The sequence below is a fragment of the Anneissia japonica genome, unplaced genomic scaffold (assembly GCF_011630105.1).
Source record: "Anneissia japonica isolate Jap-2015-1 unplaced genomic scaffold, ASM1163010v1 scaffold3782_len1007564_cov172, whole genome shotgun sequence".
In the NCBI taxonomy this organism is placed as follows: domain Eukaryota; kingdom Metazoa; phylum Echinodermata; class Crinoidea; order Comatulida; family Comatulidae; genus Anneissia; species Anneissia japonica.
This window is the reverse complement of record NW_022716546.1, coordinates 121,568-144,051: the sequence shown is the minus strand read 5'-3', so window position 1 is coordinate 144,051 and position 22,484 is coordinate 121,568. Positions and strand designations below refer to the sequence as shown.

The 22,484-nt window shown below is 34.5% G+C and overlaps 3 protein-coding genes across 5 annotated transcripts in view; 2 read left to right on the top strand and 1 right to left on the bottom strand.

Moving 5' to 3' along the window:
- Positions 1-70: 70 nt before the first annotated feature.
- LOC117109736 (NADH dehydrogenase [ubiquinone] 1 alpha subcomplex subunit 3-like) lies at positions 71-1,527 on the bottom strand. The gene is made up of 4 exons (XM_033252136.1): positions 1,368-1,527; positions 980-1,054; positions 763-840; positions 71-338 (listed from the first exon to the last, which is right to left on the bottom strand). Exons 1-4 carry the CDS (start codon positions 1,411-1,413, stop codon positions 289-291), a joined length of 249 nt encoding a protein of 82 aa, XP_033108027.1. The 5' UTR covers positions 1,414-1,527; the 3' UTR covers positions 71-288.
- A 64-nt stretch (positions 1,528-1,591) lies between these two features.
- LOC117109735 (putative sodium-coupled neutral amino acid transporter 10) lies at positions 1,592-19,704 on the top strand. Its single transcript, XM_033252135.1, has 17 exons — positions 1,592-1,745; positions 3,050-3,292; positions 4,534-4,651; positions 6,354-6,399; positions 6,715-6,808; positions 7,996-8,136; positions 8,579-8,700; positions 9,697-9,799; positions 10,560-10,748; positions 11,894-12,017; positions 12,908-13,020; positions 13,369-13,558; positions 13,668-13,741; positions 14,265-14,295; positions 15,309-15,367; positions 15,877-15,933; positions 16,193-19,704. The coding sequence occupies exons 2-17, from the start codon at positions 3,200-3,202 to the stop codon at positions 18,140-18,142; spliced, it is 3,504 nt and encodes a 1,167-aa protein (XP_033108026.1). The 5' UTR covers positions 1,592-1,745; positions 3,050-3,199; the 3' UTR covers positions 18,143-19,704.
- A 2,338-nt stretch (positions 19,705-22,042) lies between these two features.
- LOC117109739 (clusterin-associated protein 1-like) overlaps positions 22,043-22,484 on the top strand; it is a 7,289-nt gene continuing 6,847 nt past the window's right edge. For 2 of the 3 annotated variants that reach the window (XM_033252149.1, XM_033252147.1), the window contains exon 1: positions 22,043-22,150. In XM_033252149.1, the coding sequence (XP_033108040.1) occupies positions 22,129-22,150 (22 nt within the window). In that variant the 5' untranslated portion in view covers positions 22,043-22,128. Of the gene's footprint in view, positions 22,151-22,241; positions 22,472-22,484 lie in introns of those variants that run through there. The other variant, XM_033252148.1, reaches the window with a different exon arrangement.

Sequence of the window (22,484 nt, the reverse complement as noted above, 5' to 3'; positions counted from 1 at the left end):
TCAACCAAAACAAATCACTCGTTCTATACACGCCAATCTTAAATGAAGTTATAATAACAGTCGTCAGTCGTGATTGTCAGAGTTCGAAACCTTACGATAACCCTTCAAGAATTTTGTTTACACAGGCATTGACGGCTGGTACACTGCATTTTAACATTCCATTGAAATGCTGTTTTTCATATATGTACACTAAACTTTTGTATGCTTTATGTGTACTATATATAACTACTATAGTCCATGCTTAGGTAATCAATCTCTAAATATTGATTGGTACCAGCAAATTCACTGTCAGAGTGATGTCGGAGGTCCTGTTTTTCCTTCAACGTAACGGATAGGAACTGAAAACGAAATAAAAATGAATTGTTGATAGCTTGTCAATTGTTTTTGAGGAATGGTTCTTAATGGCTGTGTAAGTTAAGGGGTGACTTTGGCCTAAAATAGATCTTTCCGCTAAGTCCTTTCCCTTCGATATTGTTGCTTCGTTAGTGGGACAACATGTGTGCTTGTTAGAAATGCGCGTATTCCTGACCCTGTTCTGATTGTTCGGTTCGATTTACGCTCTGGAAAGGTTCATTGGCTGCGTAGGTCAACTTATATACATTTCACAATTCACTTTGTCCTTTTGGAAATTCAATTCAGTAATTTATATTAGTATAGAGTACTCAGTAATCTTATTTACTGATGAGCTAACTAGTAAATAATCTGACTAATGGTAATGTGCATGACTAGGGCCTATAATATTTGTTTGATTTATAAACCTACCTGGATATTTTGTGGGCATACTTTTAATTGATTCGGCTGCCTCATACTTCCACGGTGACAAAAGCCATACAACAGGACCTGAAAACAACAATATATCGAAGATAAATGATTAAATCTGTGACAAAATTTGGAGTAAGCTATGCTGCTCAATATAATAACAAACGACATATTTATAAAGTACATTATAGGCGTAGACCTAAATAAAGAATAACATTACCTGCAAGGCCAAAGGCAAATGACATAACAATGACAGGTTCACGATCCCATGCAAGCCTTAACCAAGGAATAATACCTGGATACAAAAAAATAAATAAAAATAATAGAATTAAAATAACATTAAATCATTAAGTTTATTTAAATGGATGATCGGATCCTTAGAGACCTGGGTCCGTTCGTTTTAATGATGCACTCGTCCTGAACGTGGGACCGATTGTCCAGCAGGGTTATCAATCTGCCTCAACAAGGCCTACCCATTATGTACATAGGCCTACATCATGTTACCGGAGGCTAGCTAGCCAGCCTAGTTTTTATAATTATATTTTAGCATAATTGATTATTCATTTATGACAATTTTTGAAATTGCACACATAATAATAAAGTCTAACCTTTCCTCCAAGCTTGTCTATAACGTCCTACCACAAGTGTTGTCATGTTTTTGTGGAGTTTTACACAACTTTCAATCAACACAACGGCTAACACAACTAGGACTAGGCCTAGGCCTACGCGCTGGAGACTGTTAAAAATCCTGATTAACCTGTAACATGACTAGACTCGAGTACAGCGTTGTACAGAAAAATGTAAAATCTTGTATATTCTGAGCTGGTTCACCAAGGCTATCTGCCACGTCTGCCAGTGGAGGCGACGTGTCACAACAAATCGTCGTCGGCACTCACTTTCCATTTTGGACTTTACCAATTATATTTTTGATTTTTTGTAAATTACATTTACTTCTTGACTATTCGTCAATATTTTGTTTATGTTGGGTAAGTTATTTCAAAATGATACCCGTTTTCGGTACGCCTAGCCCCTCTTTCTAGCTAGGTAGGAGGAGCCTAGATTTAAATTAGCTAGCCTAGGCCCAGGCTGGGCTAGGGCCAGGCTAGGCCTAGGCCTAGCTCAAGTCAACTCGGCCCCAAGTCAACTCGGGGCCCATGCCATGTCAACTCGGCCCCATGTCAACTCGGCCCCAAGTCAACTCGGCCCCAAGTCAATTCGGCTTCGAGTCAATTCGGCCCCAAGTCATCTCGGTCCCAATTTACTGTACCGTATATTAACGAAATAATTACCGCGGCCTAGGGTACAGCAGGCTTAGCCTATTTAGGCTGTATGTGTATGATCTGCCAGAGCCCCTGACAGGGCTAGTGTCATCGTTCAAGCGCCATAATGTAGCTTGCTAGATATATCTCACATCACATCATATTTTTGTCAAACTTGTCATAGTGATAATTACAGTAATACTTACACTACAGTAATACTCTCAGTAACTTGGCCCTAGTTAAGTAGGCTAGTGCTGCAGTGTAAAGCAGACAAAATATTAAATACAGTAATATTATTTAAAACAAAGATATTTTTTAATGCATTTTTATTTTTCCGATTATGTATGCCTAAATTTAACAAAATAAGTCGAAAAGAATGTTAACTTTTTTCATTGTCAAGTCACATGTTAAAAAAATTATGTATTTAAATAAAAGGTTTGCATATTTGCAGCAATTCATAATTGCATTAATTCATAATATGCTATGCCATGAATTCAATACTATTCCTTCATTCTTCTCTCTTTAACCCTGATTCTTTCACAATCACCTGATTCTTCCTCACCACCTCATTCCTGGTACAGTACCAATGTCATGATGATTCCATTGCTAACTCAAAATTACACACAACATATTCGGAATAGATAAGTGAGAGTGGGAATTTCAATATACCGGTATGCCTTGAAATTTTAAAATTGAGTGGTAAAATGGGGGGAACGTTCCCCCTACTGGATCCGCCCCTGCTCTCACACCTCATTCCTCCAATGCATCCTGTATATTCCAATCATACTGTACCACATAATTCTACTGGACCTATCATTTGATTCAGCCCTTACCCCCAATTTCTCCCCATTCCCTGATTTCTTACTTATCTAATGATTCTCCATACCGGATTTCCCCATCCCCATTGATTCCTACTTCACATCTTTGATTTCCTTTCCCCTTATTAACCCCACTCTTATTACCTCCCCCTGATTCTACCTTTCCACAAAAACCCTTTGAAATTATTAATTGTTCAGTTCATTTTTTCACAGGCCTATAAAAAGTTTACAAATGAGCAAGCAAACTACATAGGACTAGTGTTTACAGGCTGAATAAAAGAAGGCAAACATAAACTGTTCTAACGGTGGTAGATTGCACCTGTTACAGTGTTTCCTGTTAGTGCAACAGAAGAGGCCCTCACCATGGCTGGCAGCACTCCATGGGTGCCCATTATCAACCTGGCTAACAGCATCATTGGTGTAGGAGTATTGGCAATGCCATGGTGCTTCAATAAGGTAAATTCTCTCCACACTATCCAGCTTTATGACAAATTTGTGTGACTTTCCCATATATGGGCATGATGATATCATGTCATACCCATATATGGGCAAATTAATTATTTTTTCCTGTGTCCAGACAATGCTTCAGATAATGCTCATTGAATTTCAAGTGGATACTTAAAAAAAACAAAAGGTGGTATGGCAGGAGTGTGATCCCAAGGAAGCTCCAAATATTATGGTTTCTTAAAACATATTTTGTTGTGCATAATGATAAAATTATGAATAGCATTTATAGTGTGTTCTACAGTAAGTGTGCAATTAACCTTTAATGGTAAAATATAAAATATGAAATGAAATTTATGAGTTATACTACATTATTCATTGCATACAATTTAATTACTGTACTGAATTTATAGCTATTGATATTGCATAATATTGTTACGTGTAATATCTAGGAAATTAATCTGATCTATCTCAATGTTGTTCTATAATTGAGGCTTGCCATTCCAAAACCAATATCGGTAACCAAAAAATTCAACCAATCAGCCTTCAGTTTATAAAACAGGTCCCGACCTCATTGGTTGTGCTTCTGGTAGGTCATAACCTCATTGGTTGTGCTTCTGGTAGTTTTCATGCAACACTGCACACATTGAATACATTAGCATAAATAGATCATGATGATGGTTTATGGTTTTCTCTAACATGCTAATTATCACGATGAATAGATCATGATAAGTTTATCACAATAACCTATGTGAATGTGCCTATATACTGGAATCGACTTACTAATGCTAAAGTTGAGTAGAATTATTATTATGGCTTTAACTGTACTAAATTATACAATACTTCCACATTCTAAATGCTAATTACTAAAGTTTAACAATTAGTGACAGTACGCTTTATTTGCAATGGCAAGCCTCAAATATACATTCTACAGTAGGATACTGTACCTTGTTAAATTATGGATACATTTTTTGCAGGTATTTTACTAAATATATGAAATACTGTAATGATATTCTTTAAGAAGATTTTTTTTTAGTGACATGCTTACCAATTCAATGATTTTGAATTAAATTTAAAACTTTAATATAATTTACCAGAAATTGGATTGTTTCATTCATTAAAATTGATACTTTTAAATAAGCAATTCCATATATTAACATTTAATTTTTAGGGTTTTTTTTTTTTTTTTTTTTTTTGCCACAATGATGGTATACTAACAGTAACATATTTTATAAATGTTTTGTTCAATCCAGTGTGGTGTCATCTTAGCAACCTGCCTACTGTTTTTATCAGCTTTTCTTACATACACAAGTTGTATGTTATTATTACGGGCTGCCAAGGCAACCAAAAAAACATCGTATGAAAATCTTGGTAAGTTTTAATTGTGTTGTTTTAATAATCTACTCATTCTCATTCATTTTGACCTAATTTTAATTATTTTCTCCATTAAACCTTACATTAGATCTAACTTACATTTCCAGTGGTTTTAGGTAAATAATGAAATGGTATTGTAGTCTTTGTACCTGCAAATTTTGTTGGTGTCTGATGCGTGAGATCAAAAAAAAAAAATAAATAAATAAAATTTGTATAGCCTTTATGTAATAATCATGAAATAGAGTGCCCTCTGTTTTTTTAAAAAATTGTAGTAGAACTGCTACAGATTTCAGTCCTCGGATCTTCATTAACAGAAATTTACAATATATGGCCTGTGTTCACATTTTAATAATGAATTCACTCCATTTTTATGAATTTCAGGGTAATATTGGCCTATACGTTTTATCGTTTATTTACATTTTTTTCATACATGAGACAATGCAACATACTGTATGCATGAGATGTAAAAAGTGGATGCTCATGCGTGAGACTCTTGCGTTATGTGTGAGAGTTGACAGGTGTATTCTTTTATTTGCTATGTTAGCTTAGTTGGTTTGAGATGCATCACAGGAAATCAGGCTCATTCAACCATAGAATGAAGAAAGCTAACCATACCAACATAGCACTTTGTATATACAGTACTGTAGCAAGCCTGTTTACATTACATTATAATACCAATAGTAGTTTCCACTAAATTCCACAGTAGCGATTCAATATTATAATTATTCTGTTTATTATAAACAGTACAATTGTACCATACCGCCATGATTTTACAGTACACAATGTGCAAACTCTTTGCTCATACGGGCATATTAAATTTAAATCACTGTCAGCGATGTGCAATATGTGTAGTTTCAAATTTATACTTGTCAGGAGGGGATCATATTCAAAGTTAGTAGGGAGCCAATTGGAGTTATATACAAATTTGTTTCAAATGTTTAATAAATAAATGAATGGAACTATTATTAAGCCCCATCCAGCATCCTATCAAATTTTATCCATATAAGTCATGATGTGCCCATATATTGCCATCATGACCATATTTTGGTATTTCTCATATTTTTGTCAAATAAAATTCAATAGTTTAGACAGGAATTCAGAGACAATCATTTATTATTTATTCATTAGGACATTAAAACTGCTACGTAATGTATATAATCTATTGTGTCATGTGTTTATGTCCGAGGTCACTGGCAAAAATTGTAACAGCTGTTTTCAATGACCTTTTTTCATACGCTCAATGGTTTAACACCTACTAGTTGCATAAACATATTGCAAATGTTGTTGGTAATTAGATTTTTCTCTTCAATATTGAGAAATATCAATTATAATAATTATGAGAATCCAAATGGTCAGAAACTGTTAGAGGTGTCGTTTGTAATTGGCATCATCATAATCATCAACAATATGGTCACCACCATGTTCTTCATCATGAACATGGTAGTAATAAAAAAAAAATATTTTTTTGAAATTTTTCCATTTTTTCGTGACAGCAGGTACGCTAATTGGCCAATAATAAAATGTTATTTTTATTCGAAATCATCGTTATTTGCATATGGAGGGTTCGCTAAATGAGGTATAAAAAAGTCTCATCTAATGCTGAATAATAAAAGCTGCGAGTTATTGGTTATTCTCCTACCTTTTACCTTTATTGTTATCTGATAATGATTTTATCAATTTTTGTTTGTGTTCATTACAGCTTACCATGTATTAGGTGGGACAGGCAAAATGGCTGTTGAATTATGGTGGCTGTCTCTTATACACATCTAGATGTGTATAAGAGACAGTTATAATTTGAATGTTTAAGAGGTGGACTTATTTGCAAGTTAGGCTTGAATACCTGAAAAATTATAATATATTTAATATTATTATGATTACCATACTAGTATTACTGTTATATATTTTGGCCAGGGGTTTAGAAATGACAACCTGATGTGTTGGGCATTAGCCCATGTCATCTCTAGTCACACCGCTGGTCGTTAATATATATTTTAAATGTATAGTGACAAATTTGTAATAAATGAATAAATAATATCTTTATTTGTCTGTTCTCATTACAGTATCATCGGCCTGTTGTTCTGTTCTTGTGTATCATTCTTCATTATAATTGGTGATTTAGGGCCAGCAATAATCTCAAAATGGTTTGCAATAGAGGTGCGTTCACATGACCTAACTCTAGCAAAACACATGTTAAGAATAATCAGTCACTTTAATAAACTCACACGAATAATGGGAATTTCCCCTTTTTTACGTGGAATCTGTATTGATCAAATTCAATTAAAATTAAAATTTTATTTTCGAATGAACATAAATACAAAGAATGGTGGAATCATGCCATCTAAGGATTGTCAAAAAGTTTAAGAGGAAAACTATCAAGTGACTCTCAAAACAGATTCCACGCAAAACAGAACATAATCAAGCGTAATAAAAATTATACTAATAAATGAATAAAACCAACTTTAATAGGAAATCTTGATTCATGAACAGACCAGTTATTACTTAGCTAAACACATGTAAATATTTATCAGAACTTTAGACACACACAAATAATGGGAGTTTCCCCTTTTTTACTTGGAATCTGTATTAATCAAATTGAAATAGGAAATCTTGATTCTTAAACAGACCTGTCAGTAACTTTTGCTAACCACATGTAAACACTAATCAATCACTTTAAACATGCACAAATATTGGGAATTTCCCCTTTTTGACTTGGAATCTATATTATAGTTAAATTGAAATAGGAAATCTTGATTCTTGAACAGACCTGTCAGTAAAATTAGAATATTTATTATAATATATTTGAGTTTGCAATTAAAAATTATCATTGATAAATAGCAAAAGTTAAATGAATAGCGAACAAGTATATTTTCATCAGAAACAAATGTATTCATCAGTTATATATTAATATATTATTATCTTTCTTTCAACATATCAAGAATACAATTTAAACGCTATAAAAAAATATTATAACCTATTGCAGCTGAAGCTAGTGTAAATGAGATTTGATATTCTAAAACCAGCATATTAGTTGCTAAATGTTAAACTGAGTAATTATCATAAAAATGTGACAGTATTGTATACTTCAGTACAGAGAAGCTGTAATACTTTTACTCGAAATTTTAGAAAGAGTAAGTTGATTCCAGTAAATGACCCATCATTTTAAAAGTTATAATGTGGAGAATATGTTAAAAAGTAAATTTTCTTGTTTTGGTCACTGATATTGGGTTTTAGCATGGTAAACCCCCAATAGTTAAAAACAGTGCAAGATTAAAACATCAACCTAATTTGCATAGATATTTAAGTGAATATAATTACATTTTTTTTAAATGTCTTTATACCAGAACACTTGGACGTTGAGGGCGATGTTGCAAGTGTTTTTGGCAGTTTCTGTTGTGCTTCCTCTCGGTCTTAAGAGGAGTGTTGAGAGTCTTGCTGCTGTTAGTGGCCTCTCGATGGTATTTTATATTTGTTTCACAGCTGATGTAAGTATTTTTCTACAATTCATTACTAATTATATTCTTTATTTTTATTATCTTGGAAGTTTTATTTTCTGTAATACTGTAGGGCCTAAGTTATGGATCAGCCTGCCAACCAATGTGTGTAAAGCCCCTGGTGTTTTTAAGACGTGTCTCTTTCCTATTGTTGTGTTGCTCTTTGTTAATTGTTGTTGTTTTTCACATTTTTGTGAGCAATTTTATATTTCTTGTGTTTTTCACTTTGTACAGCACTTTGTTCTTTATGGAAAAGTGCTTAATAAATCCAGTAATAATAATAATAATAATAATAATAATAACTAATTAAATTCTTTGAAATTTGGAGTTTAATATTTTAAATTAAGGTTTGATGTCTTATCCATTTGTATCACAGACAGGCTCATTTCACTAGTATACACAGCATTTTTCATAAATCGTTGTTTCATTTCAGATGTTTTTAAATAGTTTATACGACTTGTCGTTAGGGAAGTGGAGGCATGAAAGTACAATGTGGAATACCCCTGGTGGGTTTGTTTGTATCACCATAACGACAATAGCATTCAGTTGTCAAACGTAAGTTCTAAAGTTTTCTGTAGTGTCTTGTCTTTTACTAAAAGTGTTTGAACGAATGGTAAAGTATTACCATTGTTGAATAAAGTTGCTGAATTATTATTATTTATATATATTATTTACATATTTTAAAAAATGATTCGGGATAGAACCTTCTATTATGGCGAATACTGCCTCTGCTTTTTTTAAATTATTCTGCATTATTTGTATGATTTGAATTTATAATTATTAACATGTTAAAATATTGATAATAGTATTAATATAACAATGTCTTCATAGTTCTAGTTGTCTTTTCCAAGTGCAATAATTAAAATGAATTTTTCCTAATAATAATTATAATAATTAAAAAATAATGATAATATTATATATAATTATAATATCAATAATAATAATTTTTATAATTTCTGACTTTTAATTTTTTTTTATTGCACTTGTCGGGTTTTAATTCCTGTCTTGTTCTTCTCATTTAATATGATTTTATTATAAGTAGGCTAAATGAAATTTAAAATTATTTAGGTCCACAATATTTTATATTATGTATTTTACCTATTTGTCTTCTATTTTGGTATACTTGTTTAATCCATTTTGAATGTACCTATATTCAAACAATATGATTATTTTCTCTATTTGATGAAAATTGCAACAAAGTATCTTATATTTTGTTCCATGGCTGGCCTCACAGACATTTAAACATAATGTTCATGCGTCCTAGGACTAGGCACAACCAGCAATGTCTTTGCTGAATCTGAACGGTACTGGGAGTGGACTAGATGTTGTGCTTTACAATAAGGCATCCATTTTTAAAAGTCTTGTAAAGATAGCCAATCTACAGTAATTGTAACTTCAACATGATCAGAAACAGACTAACTCTGAAATTAGATAGAAAAATTAGAAAATAATTTTGCCTTAATTATAGAATAGACACAATCATTCAACATATTAATTATTAATTATGTAACAGTGAACTCATTTTGTTATTTTGTTTTCTATGGCTTTTAGGGTGCTGTTTACAATTTATGAATCAATGACAGATAGAACAATAAAGAAGATGCAAGAAGTTGTAAAGAGCTCCGTCTCATTGGTCACCACATTGTACTTAGTCGTGAGTTTGTACTGAAAATTAATTAAATAATTAATTTACTAATTCACAATAATATTTATCACAGAAATATAAGAAGATTCTCCAGACCATGAAGTGAGGATTTAGAATAGAACCTGTTTTGCCAGACCACCTTTAGTTCTATACACCATAAACTGTTTTTGAGATTCTTAGTTGGAAATCACCATTTGTGACCATGCTGGCTGTTTATTAAAGAAGCCTAAGGACTTTCTTCTTTTCCCGCATCAGGCATGAAGTCAATTACATTGAAAATGTAATCAATTACAGTGAAAATTTAATCAATCAGTAAAAATGTTATCAATTACATTGAAAATATGATCAAAAACAGTGAAAATTTAATAAATTACAGTGAAAATGTTATCAATTACAGTGAAAATGTAATCAATTTCAGTGAAAATTTAATGAATAACAGTGAAAATGTAATCAATTACAGTGAAAGTTTTATTAATTACAGTGAAAATGTAATCAATCAATGAAAATGTAATCCATTACAGTGAAAATATAATCAAATACAGTGAAAATGTGATCAAATACAGTGAAAATGTAATCAAGTACAGTGAAAATGTAATCAATTACAGTGAAAATGTAATCAATCAATGAAAATGTAATTGACCCCATGCCCACGTGGATCCTGCACGCATAGCCTTAACCCAGTAAAACAGCCCTTTTGAACATCATTATTAACAGCAGCATTGTTGGCAGTATTCATGCAAATGTATGACTTTATTTTTTCTATGTATAGGTTGGATTATGCGGCTATGTCACATATTACAAACAAGGTATTAAAGGAGACATTTTGCTGAACTTCAAACCATCGCTAACGTCCGATATATTCCAGCTGTGTTTCACCCTTTCTGTCGCTCTCAGTTTTCCATTAGTGATCTTCCCATGTAGAACCAGTTTGTATTCAATGTTCTGCTCACAGAGCACGGTAGGTTGTAATTCATTATATAAATTCTATAGAAAATAATGGCTGGAACTAGTAATTTATAAAAATATAACCAAAACAACTGCAATATTCGTCCATAGACAAACCCCGGTATTCTTAAAGCGAACTTCAAAATTACGTCATTTCGTATTCTTAAAATTAACTTCGACTAGCACTAGCTAGGACTAAATCACACAAACCTCAACCAAAATTATACCTCCGCAGGCCGATTTTTTTAGTCAGACTCGGTTAAGGCTAAAACACTGAATTGAAATATTTACCCCCAAAAAAAACATTTTTTTTGTAACTCACAATAGAATGAAAATAATAAATATGTATAAGTAGGTCTGATGTATCTTCAGTGTGTTCATGAAAGAAACATTGTGTTTTCCTCCCAAAAGGCGAAAATATTAACATGTTTTGCTAGCCACATGTGATAGTTCCTTCGTGTTGCGGTCACATAGCTTCATGGTAACAACAACAAAGATGGTGCCGCACTTGCTCGGGCTCAACTATAATCTTTCTCCAAAGAAAGCAAATTTTCAGTGACTGTTCAAATTCTCTATCATTATATGTTACCGACTAATATATTATAGAAAATGAATGAAGGGAATAATGGTCTATTATGAATTATGAGGAAATATGTTTTTGAACGACAAACGGCAGCTAAATATTCATCTGCGTTACCGGATCTCTAAAATTTTGTCTGCTATTAAAATTAGCTCTTTTCATTGGTTAGTTTGATAGTCCTTGCTTGCCAGCCGTCTTCAGCTGAACTACAATTAGGACTTGATTTAGTCGTAGTTAGAACTTCGACTACATTGTTTATGAATACAAATTGAAGTTTAAATTGCAACTAGGACTTGATGATGTTCGACTATAGTTCGTTTTAAGAATACGGGCGAAAGATGCATGTTTTGACTGATTACTTGATTTATTGATTGATTGCGGGCGTATTTGGCGGTGCGCGGGCGTATTTGGGGGTGCGCACCCCCTCCCCTTAAAAAAAATGTGCGTCCCCAGTTGCCCCGAGCCCCATTGAAAATATTTGAAGCAAAATAATCACGCTAGTAGATAGGGTTCCCCCTCCCATTTCAAAACTTCCATCTATCGCACTGATTGATTGACTTACTTGTTTCATCTTCTAGTCTCATAGTGTAGAGAATCCTGGCGGATCAGGTGGAAGCGTCTACATTCCACAAGGAAAGTTCAACACAATTACTTTATCAATTATCATATTAACTCTGTCACTAGGAATCATCGTTCAAAATGGTAATAATTTGACACTTGTCTTCATTTAAACAAACTCCTTCTGTTAACTAATTTATTCATATTATTCGAAAGAATGTAATTAGCTCAGGAGGTAGATCTGGATTCAAGTTTAGGTGGTGGGGGGGTGTTAAAATGTTTCCAAAAATAACCCATAAAGAATGGGAGTCCTAGATTGCAGGAAATGAGCTTTTCCGACTTCTGAGGTGTCTTTTAATGTCTTAAAAATTCAAGGTTCTGCCCCTTTTGGAAATGGTCAGGTAAATTTTCTCATTTTTATTACAGTAATTAGGCCTATTGTGTGTGTATACATTCAGAAAAAAAAAATTGAGCAGTTGCATACGTATTCTTTTTTCCATGAATCGATAAACACCAAAAAGAAAGGGGGGTCGGAAAATTTTGATTCCTAGATGGTGGGAAATGACCTTTTCCGACTTCTAATTTTCCCATTGTAACAAAAAAAATTTTAGCTCATTTCTGACATTCTTAAACCTATATTCACAACACGACTTCTCAGATCATCTAGTAAGCAGCTTCTTGAACAAAGCAAATCGAAACTGAAACATTTTGGAAAACATTCATTTTCATGTACTGCCCCTATATTATGGAGTACCTTACACACTGACATCTGTTTATCTTCCGAGTGTATTTCTTTTCAAGAAAAGGTTAAATGCTTACCTTTTTTCAATCTCTTACAAAGTGATTGACACAGAAATGTAGTGTAAATAGTTTTTCTTTCACAGTTTCATAAGTTAAATTTATCATGTGCACTTTATGTATTGCCAACATCATTAGTGCTATCATTGCTGTGGTCATTGTTATTATAATATCATCATTATCATTATTATTACATAACAACACAATATTAGTTTGATTATCCTTTGTTATTGTAGTTGAGACTGTTCTTGCTTTGACTGGTGCTACTCTGGGTAGTTTCATCTGCTTTATTCTACCAGCTATCATTTACAACAAAACACAGGGCGTGGCTAATAAAGGAACAGCTAAGGTAAATGTGTTTCTCTAGCCCTGTCCAGACTATCAAATTTTATTTGACAAAAATATGTGACATGCCTAAATATGGTCGTGATGACATCACATCATGACCATATATAGGCAAATCATGACTATATATGGGCATACAACAGTTTTTGTCAAAGAAAATTTGCGAGTCTGGACAGGTCGTTACACTTTTCTGCCTACCCTGCTTGTAAATAGCCATATTACCATGCTTAAATTTCCTAAATGTAAATCAGTAGTTGTTTTCCTATCTGTGTTGCCCTCTTAAGTACCACATGCAGAATTTTGACAGAGGCTTTGAAATCGTAAATTTTATGAATTCAATTTTTCTTTCCAGTTTATTCTTGTTATTGGTATTTCACTGACTGTAATTGGCTTGTACCACAATCTTCAGTCCACGCCAAATGATGAAACGCCGATTCTTGAAGAGAGTTTTGAAATTCCACAACCTGGTCGTTTTATAGAGCCTATTAAGAAGTTCGAAAATATTGATACTCAAGTAAAATTAGTGGCAGATGAGAAAAAAGGTAACTTTTCACTTTAAGGTCTTAAGTATTTTGAATTTAGATTTTCAATTCTGTCTTGCTTTCGTACATGTGTGTAATTGCACCTTAAACTTGTTTTCATTTTTGACAGGTGATGTGCATATAGAACCACCAAACCCACACCCGCCAGTTGACATTGTACCAAAGGAGAAGAACATTGAAAAGGTAAGTCTTCAGAGGCTTACCCATTTGGAGAACTGTAGCTTGAATGGAATTATTAAATTGGACAACATACCATGCTTCTAAGTGTCGAGCGGCCAAGCGGAAGGCAGGAGCGCCGCTATCTACAACCTTAACATCGGCATTCCAACCGCCCATCGCCGATGGTTCGGTTGGTAGAACCAAGTTCTTGGATGAGGACTTACAATGGAGGTCCAGTGTATATATCTGACTTGTGTGCACTTTAAAGAACCCATTGCATCTTTTAGAATAGTAGGGGATTACCCCAATTTTATGGTTCATTTCAGTCCCTGTCATTAAGGAATGATGTGAAATTGTAGTTACTATAAGTAAAGTAAGTACTATAACTCCTTTACGGCTGCTAGGTAGTCACGGACCACGCCCATACGCAATTCAGCACAATGACGGTGCAAGTTATTTTCCTACCTTTACCCAAAATGTTAATAAATTGCTAACTTAAAGCATTATATGTGAACCTAATTGTGTTTTATTTGCTTTTGATTGCCAGGATGATCACAGAAATCAAGATGTTGCCAAAGGTAAGCTGGATTGTACTTTACAAACTTAAAAATTCCACCAACCCCATCAAACATATGCCCTGAATAACTCCTCATTAATCAGTTATCTTTTGTCAATATGTTATATGCAAGTCTACTTTATAGCTGAGCATTTAGAATCGGAAGCGGTCTGACTGCCTTGATTTTATATGCACACAATGAAACATTGAAAATAGTACTACCACTTAAGATTGGAGGTGCCCTTTTACATTCTTTTGAAGGATGCCCTCTAGTTCCTGGTACTGTCTTGCTTTTTTTAACGTAGGATTGAATTCCAACAAAACCCCAAGAGTCAAACCTCTTATAGTCTTATACTCTTTTCTGAGAGTTACCGTAAATGCTTGAATAAGCGCTACTCTCGAATAAGCGCCTCACCAAATGTGATCTTTTTCGCTGAGCACTGCTCTCAGCACTTAAATCGAGAGTATATTATTACCCTTTGTGTAATGAAACAATGGGTTTTAAATACAATGTATGCTGTGTTAAAATGAATAAATAACACAATGAAGACACAAGCATTTCTTTATAAACATTTATTTACGATGACGTAGAACCTATGATAAGCCTACCAAACTACGAGAATACGTGAGATAGGTAACATGGGAACGGTCATGGAAAGCGCCATGCCAATATTACATTGCAATTGCCGCTCTTGAATACGCGCCACTTTCGAATAAGCATCGCACTGAAGCCTCCAAAAATTGTATAAGCGCTGCAGCGCTTATTCCAACATTTACGGTATGTTTCTACTTCTTGTGTTGAAGACCTTGGTTCAACACCATCAGTTTTTAATTGGAGTTCGAAAGCTCAGCTGCAGGAATAACTCTTACATAAAAGCATGGTGGGATAAGGGACAATGTATTTGTTACTTATCAACAATGTACTGTGGTTACTGTAGGTCCCCGAAGGTAAGGCCAATTGGGAAACATTTAATTATGCTGATGGTTTACTTGTACAATGTATAGTTATTTCAATTTATGTTTTCCTCTTTGTAGCCCGACTGGATGAGCTAATAGATTTAGAACATGAAGATGAAGATGAAAAAGAAAAAAAGGTAAAATAAAAAAAACATTGAGTGTCAGTCGTACATACACCAGTTCACATGTAAATGTACAGTGTTATTTCTGAGAGAAGTAATCTTGTACACGTTGACGTCCCAGATTAAAAAATATCTCCTGATAGGCCTGATAGGAGCATGAGTGTATTGCAGTTTGCAGAAACTAGGTCAAGGTACTATCAACCATTGGTCATCTATCAACACACTGTACTGTCATGCGTGTCAAATTATATGAACTGAAGTGAACCTTAACACCTTCTAATATTACACAGGATTGAATCTTTGACTTACAGAGCAAGCGCAGTATACTAAAAAAAATGAACATCTCCCTTACTTTTTACATGAGCTTGTGGTGCTGCCACTTAAAATAGAAGTCTTTAAAGTTATTATTGTCAGTTACTAAATATAAGAATATAATTGAAATAGATAGAGTTTTGTACATTGTTCAGATTTGTTTTACTGTATTTTTTCATTTACCAGATCTGATCAAACTTTTTTTGTTGCAGGGTCAAAAAGAAGCTGAAAAACAGGATGCTGAAGCAGAGGTTATAGAGCAACTGAAGGTACAATTTTCAGATATTAATGACAGCTATGGCACAATACCAGGAAAAAGTCTCAACATTGACAGAAGTAAATAATTAAGGGTCTGAAATTAGAAAGGTTTACATGAAGTCTGTATTAAGTTTAGTATGAAACAAAGCTTTCGCTTGAGTCATTTAGAGTCTTATGTAGTTGCTTAAAGAGTGTTTCTACCATAACTTATGTTACATTATCAGCTGAATTAAAATGTATTCACTTAATTATATTTTATACCTTTTTTAGGAAAAACAAGTTGAACAAGAAAAAAAGATAGAGGCTCAAGCAGAAGAAATAGAAATTCTAAAGAAACAGCATGAAGAAGAGGAACTTGAAAGGAAGGAAAAAGAAAGGCAGGAAAGGATTGAGAGAGAAGAAAGAGAAAGAAAAGAACAAGAAGAAAAACAGCAGAAGAAACATGAAGAGATGGTAAAGGAGAAGAAAGAGAAGGAAGATGCTGCTATTATTGAAAAGGCAAAAGAAGTGATTGAACAAGCTGCAGTTTTACAAGGAGGTTTAGGCATGCCTCAAGCACCTGTTGGAGATCAAGGTGGGGCATTACAAGGAGCTTTAGGTCAGCCTCAAGTACCTATTGGTAATCAAATTGCAGGATTACAAGGAGGTTTAGGTCAGCCTCAAGTACCTGTTAGAGGCCAAGGTGCAGCTTTACAAGGAGGTTTAGGCATGCCTCAAGTACCTGTTGGGAATCAAGGTGGGGCATTACAAGGAGGTGTTGGTCAGCCTCAGTTACCTCTTGGAGATCAAGCTGCAGCTTTACAAGGAGGTTTAGGTCAGCCTCAAGTACTTGTTGGAGGTCAAGCTGCAGCTTTACAAGGAGGTTTAGGTCAGCCTCAGGTACCTGTTGGAGGTCAAGGTGCATCATTACAAGGAGATTTAGGTCAGCCTCAGGTACCTGTTAGAGGTCAAGGTGCACCATTACAAGGAGGTGTAGGTCAGCCTCAAGTACCTGTTGGAGGTCAAGGTTCACCATTACAAGGAGGTGTAGGTCAGCCTCAAGTACCTGTTGGAGATCAAGTTGCAGCTTTACAAGGAGGTGGTCTACCTCAAGCACCCATTGGAAATCAAGGGCCAGCGTTACAAGTAGGTGTAGGCCTACCTCAATTATACGTTGGGGATCAAGGTTTGCCATTACAGGGTGTAGGTCAGCCTCAAGTACCCATTGGAGATCTAGGTGCAGCAGTACAAGAAGGTGTAGGTCTGCCTCAAGTGCAAGTTAGAGATCAGCAACAACTTGGAATTGGTGTTCCTTATGCAAGGCAAGATCTTCAAGACAATGCTGCATTTGGAGGACAATTACAACAACAACAGAATTTAGTGCAAATGAATCAACAGGCAGGTGTCCAACCAGTACAGATTGCACAAGGTATTCCACAAGATATGCAAGATTTCAAACAAGAAGTCCGAGCTGTGCAGGGGATGAAGCAAGAGCAAGCCCCAGCCCTTGGACAGGGTGAAATTTTTGCTCCAAAAGCTGGTATAGCTGGTCTACCAGGTGAACAACAGATTCTACCTGGAGCTGCAGGCGGTCCACTAATTGATCAAGGAATGCAACAAGGAGGCATTCCAGGCCTTGGACAGGGTGGCCAAGAAATTCAGCCTGTTCAGAAAGAGGGACTAGATGCTCAACCAGTTGACCAAAGAAATCCAGTTGAACAGAATGAGCAAAGGGATGAGAAAGTTAATCAACGTCAAGACAGGGCTGCATTAAAACCAGGTAGCCACAGCGTAGGTGATAAAATGGTTGATGTTAACAAGAAAGACAAAAAGATAGAAAATGAAGAAGGCGTTATAGGCGGTAATCTCGGAAAGCATAATGAATTAATTAAACAAAAAAAATCGGATTCTAAAGCTGGCAGCGTAGAAAAGCACCACAAATCAGCACTAGCTGATAACTTAAACGCCAAAGATACAGACGTAGATTTACAGCTGGATCTGGTACCTCATGACGACGACACAGCAGACAGCAAACAGAAACAAACAGGTAACGCAAATGCACAGAAAGATGTTGATGACATTGTGAAACTTAACAAGCAGAATCTTGTGAAAGAAAATGATGCTGAGATGCAACTGGTGAAGGCTGTCAAGGAAGATGTAGTTGAGAAAGATGCAATTGAGAAACATGCTGGAGGTCAAGAGGGAAACAAAGTTGAACAGAAAAAAAAAGTAGAAATGTGAACCAACAAAATTTGTTGTCGGTTTATAATTACTCTTAAGAACTGTCTTTTTAGAAGAGTTGATATGCCACCATCTCAAGATGAAGACAAGTGCAGATTGGAAAATAATTTAACCTGAAAATGGTAAATACATGTGGTGTTTGGAATCCATGATGTCTTGGGAATTTTGTTATGGATGACTTAGAATGTTTCATTTTTTCATCCTGACATGTCTTGAAAATTCAAATACATTTTATGATACTTTGACCATATGTTGATATTGTGAGGAAACATTGCAACAACGGATGCTACAAACTAAATGTAATAGACCTACAGTGGCAAGATGTTTAGTTGATACCACAGAGAATATTTGCTGAGCTTAATATTCTAAACCAAAGGAGGCAGAATGTTTGAGTTTTGGTTGATGATTCTGTCCACACTCAAATTCTATGTGATATGCCCATATTAGGGTGTAATATGACATCATCATGTCCATATATGGGCATGTCACACCCATTTGTCACAATGTGTGTAGTGTGGACAGAACTCTATGTATACCTTTATTTTTTCAGTATAAGAAGCTGTCTTTCTCCAACCTTTGATGCATAATATATTGAAATATTTAAGAAATTTGGATGTTTTCTTCTGAAATCTGTCATTTTGTAAGTGATTCATTTGAATTCTGTTTTTGAAACACTTCGATAAGTAAGCATGACTGATTTTACTTTTATTTTTAGGTTTAAATGTAATGCCAAAAAATGAATTAGTTCTCAGGGGTGGCATCAGCGTTTCCTTTACAGGTGGTCCCTCATACCCTGAGCCACGCCCACATTAGTCCACCATGATTGGGGCTGAGGCAAAACCAAAATGATTTTTGTTACTTCTAGAATCGTGAAAATGGCACTCTCAGGTGCGCTGTCTCTTGCTTAAAAAAATCGTTCTTAATAATGTTTCCTCGACGGATTTTATCATGCTCCCTGAAAGCCGGGCCAGGTGTCCCCGACAGCTGGGCCCGGGCCCAGTTGGCCCACCTGCTGTCGCTACCCCTGGTTGTTCTAATCTAAGAGCTAAATAAATGTAATAATATATTGATGATATGTGAAAATTATTTTGCACAGAGGCAACGTGGGGCAGTCAATCCATCACCTCACTCTGCAGTAACCTTTCCACTAAGCCCCGCCCCTTGGATATAGTTGCTAAGGTCCCACAAAACGACTGTTAAAACGTAACGTTTGTGGGACAACACGTGTGCTTGTTAAACCCACGTGTATTCTTGGCACTGTTCTGATTGGTTGGTTGTTAAGTTTGATTGACACTCCGGAAAGGTCCATTCGCTTGTGTTCTCGAGCTAGGCACTTTATCTGCACTGCTTATCTCCACCCAGGAGTATAAATAGATACCTGGTGAGGTTGCGTGCTTATGCACTATTTACACGAAAGAAATATATGTTGAAGCCCTATTGTTTGGACTTTGTCAATTTATATTAGATATGCTAGGTATTCTTGTACTATGCTGGATTTAAATTTTCTGCAACTAATGAAAAATGATAAGGATACCAATGCATAAATAGAAACTATTTGCTCTTGTAAAAAATATTTACCAAAAATTGAAGTATCGCAGCATTACTATTTGACAATTAAAATGATGATGTATTATTAATTAGTAGTAAGAATTTTTATCAGAGTATGACAGGTCTCTCTCCAATTAAAGACCCCTCCCATTAAAGGCCACCTCCAATTAAAGACCACTTTTGTGTTGTCCCATATTCACAAATGTCTATATTTTGATTATTTTAATTAAAGACCAAGCTGCTAAAGACTGGAAACCCTTGTCCCAATAGTTTGTCTTTAGGGAGCTTTCGATTGTACGACGACGGTAGGACGTATAACGTAATGACGGCAGTTTAAGTCATCTACGCATGCGAGAACGTTACGGTCACATCGAGTAGATTCTGGAACGCAATTTGGCCAAATATGCGTATGCAGAGAACGTAGTACGCCAAAGTAGGACGGTCATGCATGAGTGATTCCATTCTAGCGTCGCGTCGTCGCACAAATCGAAAACACCCTTTTGATTGGAAGGAGACCTGTATTATTATTATTATTATATTATTATTAAGATAATCATCATCATTATTGTTATTAGTATTATGATAATCATCATCATTATTATTATTAGTATTAAGTTTATTATAGTTTTTGTTGCTGCTGCTGTTGTTATTTTTATTATACAGTATTACTTTCTGTTACGCAAGAAATACTGTCAAATATGGGGATATATATTTTTACAAGTATTTTGTACAAACTATTTAAGTGTCTGCAACTAAGCCTATATGGACTCAATCTATCAATTATTATTTATTTACTGTTTACCTACCTGATTATACAAAAACCATCATGGACTCTTGTTCTTAATTTTGATACCGAATAATGAATAAATGATAGAAACATTTCAAATAACTAGAAGTGTTTCTATATTATTCATCAGAATTTTGGGTAAATTTAAGGGAAATATTTTTAGTACACTTGTTTTTTTATGTTCAGTTTGATCATTTTTGTATTACTTCAAAATAAACAAGTTATTTCAGCATTGAAATTTTGTGATTTTGTTGCAATTTTTAAGTGGAAATTGTATCTTTAATTTACAGTTTGTAAAGCTAAAGATTTAAATACACAACCAGGTATTTCCATTTAATATGCCCACCGGTGTTATTTTATAGGCAGGGTACGATTCAGCATACCGTAGTTCCATAGACTGAGTTAATGCAAAATTCTATTGATTGAGGACGGCATAGTTTAATGAACTTTAACAAACCAATATTTGTCCGTCCATGGATCTCCATGTAATGTCACTAACGTTCGAAGAGGAACTCATTTGAAAATATTAAACAAATTTATGCTATATACTCTAATCTCATTTTTGTTGTGTCTGACTATGCAGTAGCCTAGTGATGACGATGATGATAATGACGGTAATAATGACGACATTGACAATGCTATTAATATGTACATACTCATTAAATAAATTGAATGATTTATTTACCATTTATAATTAATGAAATGAAATTTAATCGAATACTGATGAGGATATGGTGATGATTAGGATGATAAATAATTAATGAATAATGAAGATATTATATGTAGAATTTTGAATTATCGATAATTTCCACTAGCAAATTATATTACTGATATTCTCCAACAAAATGTATCCCAGTTTGTGCTAAACAAGGCCTACAATCAGTCCACAATCGCTGTTGCTTTGTATCTGTCATATCGTGCCAATTGCCTTTTTGCGCGATTGATTTAAAATTAATTTTCATTAGATTATCATATGTTGATTATTGTATGGCGCAACATATTGTTATCATCCGAAATGTTTTTACATTTAAGAATACGATTAACGTTACTGAAATTTTCCCGCCGGAGTAGCTGTATTAGGTTATGATATCCGAAATACAATAATGCGGATTAAAAATAATAATAGTAATAATAAAAATGCAGGACATCGTCTAATAAAGTTAATGATACTAAATTTGACGTGTCACACGTCATCATCAGGGGATGGTGTTTATGCTCTACACCAACATGTTTACTAATAATAAAATTTATAAAGCGTCAATTAAAGGACCGAGGTGCATTATCAGAGGCGCTGTGCATGTTAATGATGGAAAAGGTGAGTTTTAAGTAATTTTTTTAATGAAGCAACAGAAGAACAGTTTTTAATGTGTGCAGAGAGTGAATTCCAAAGTGTAGGTGCGGCAAAAGAAAAAGATTTATGACCATTAGTTTTTATGGATGTGCGGGGAAATTTATATGATCTTAGGGTGTATCCAAGAACATAAATATATAAATATTATATACTACGAGTCTGATGTATGAAAAAAAAAAAAAAAAAAAAAAAAAGTTTGGTCGAATTTGGCCGAGAGAGGGCGTATGTTTGGCTTATCAATTATCAATGGCAACCGAATAACAAATTCCTGAAATAAATTGTTGTTTTCCCAACCTAACGATGTCGTACAGAGATCTAAGAAGTTAGTAGTTTGTCTTTATGTTAATATAATGTTGACATTATGAGTGTGAAGCCATTGTTAACTAATTTTAAACTAAATTCAAATTAAAACTGATATTTTAAGATATAAACGTCTAGGCCAAGCCAGGACCATCTTTCATAGAAGCCCAGGGAGAATTGGTCTGACGCCGCAGACTCTTTCAGAGCGGCCTAGTAAGACTAACGGTAGCTAGCCTAGGGCCTAGCCTTGTGTAGGCATAGACATAGCAGTGGCGGATCCAGGAATTCAAAATAGAGGGAATCTTGGGAGAAACTTTCACAGTAAGGTGAGATATCACTAAAGGTAAGATGGAGGA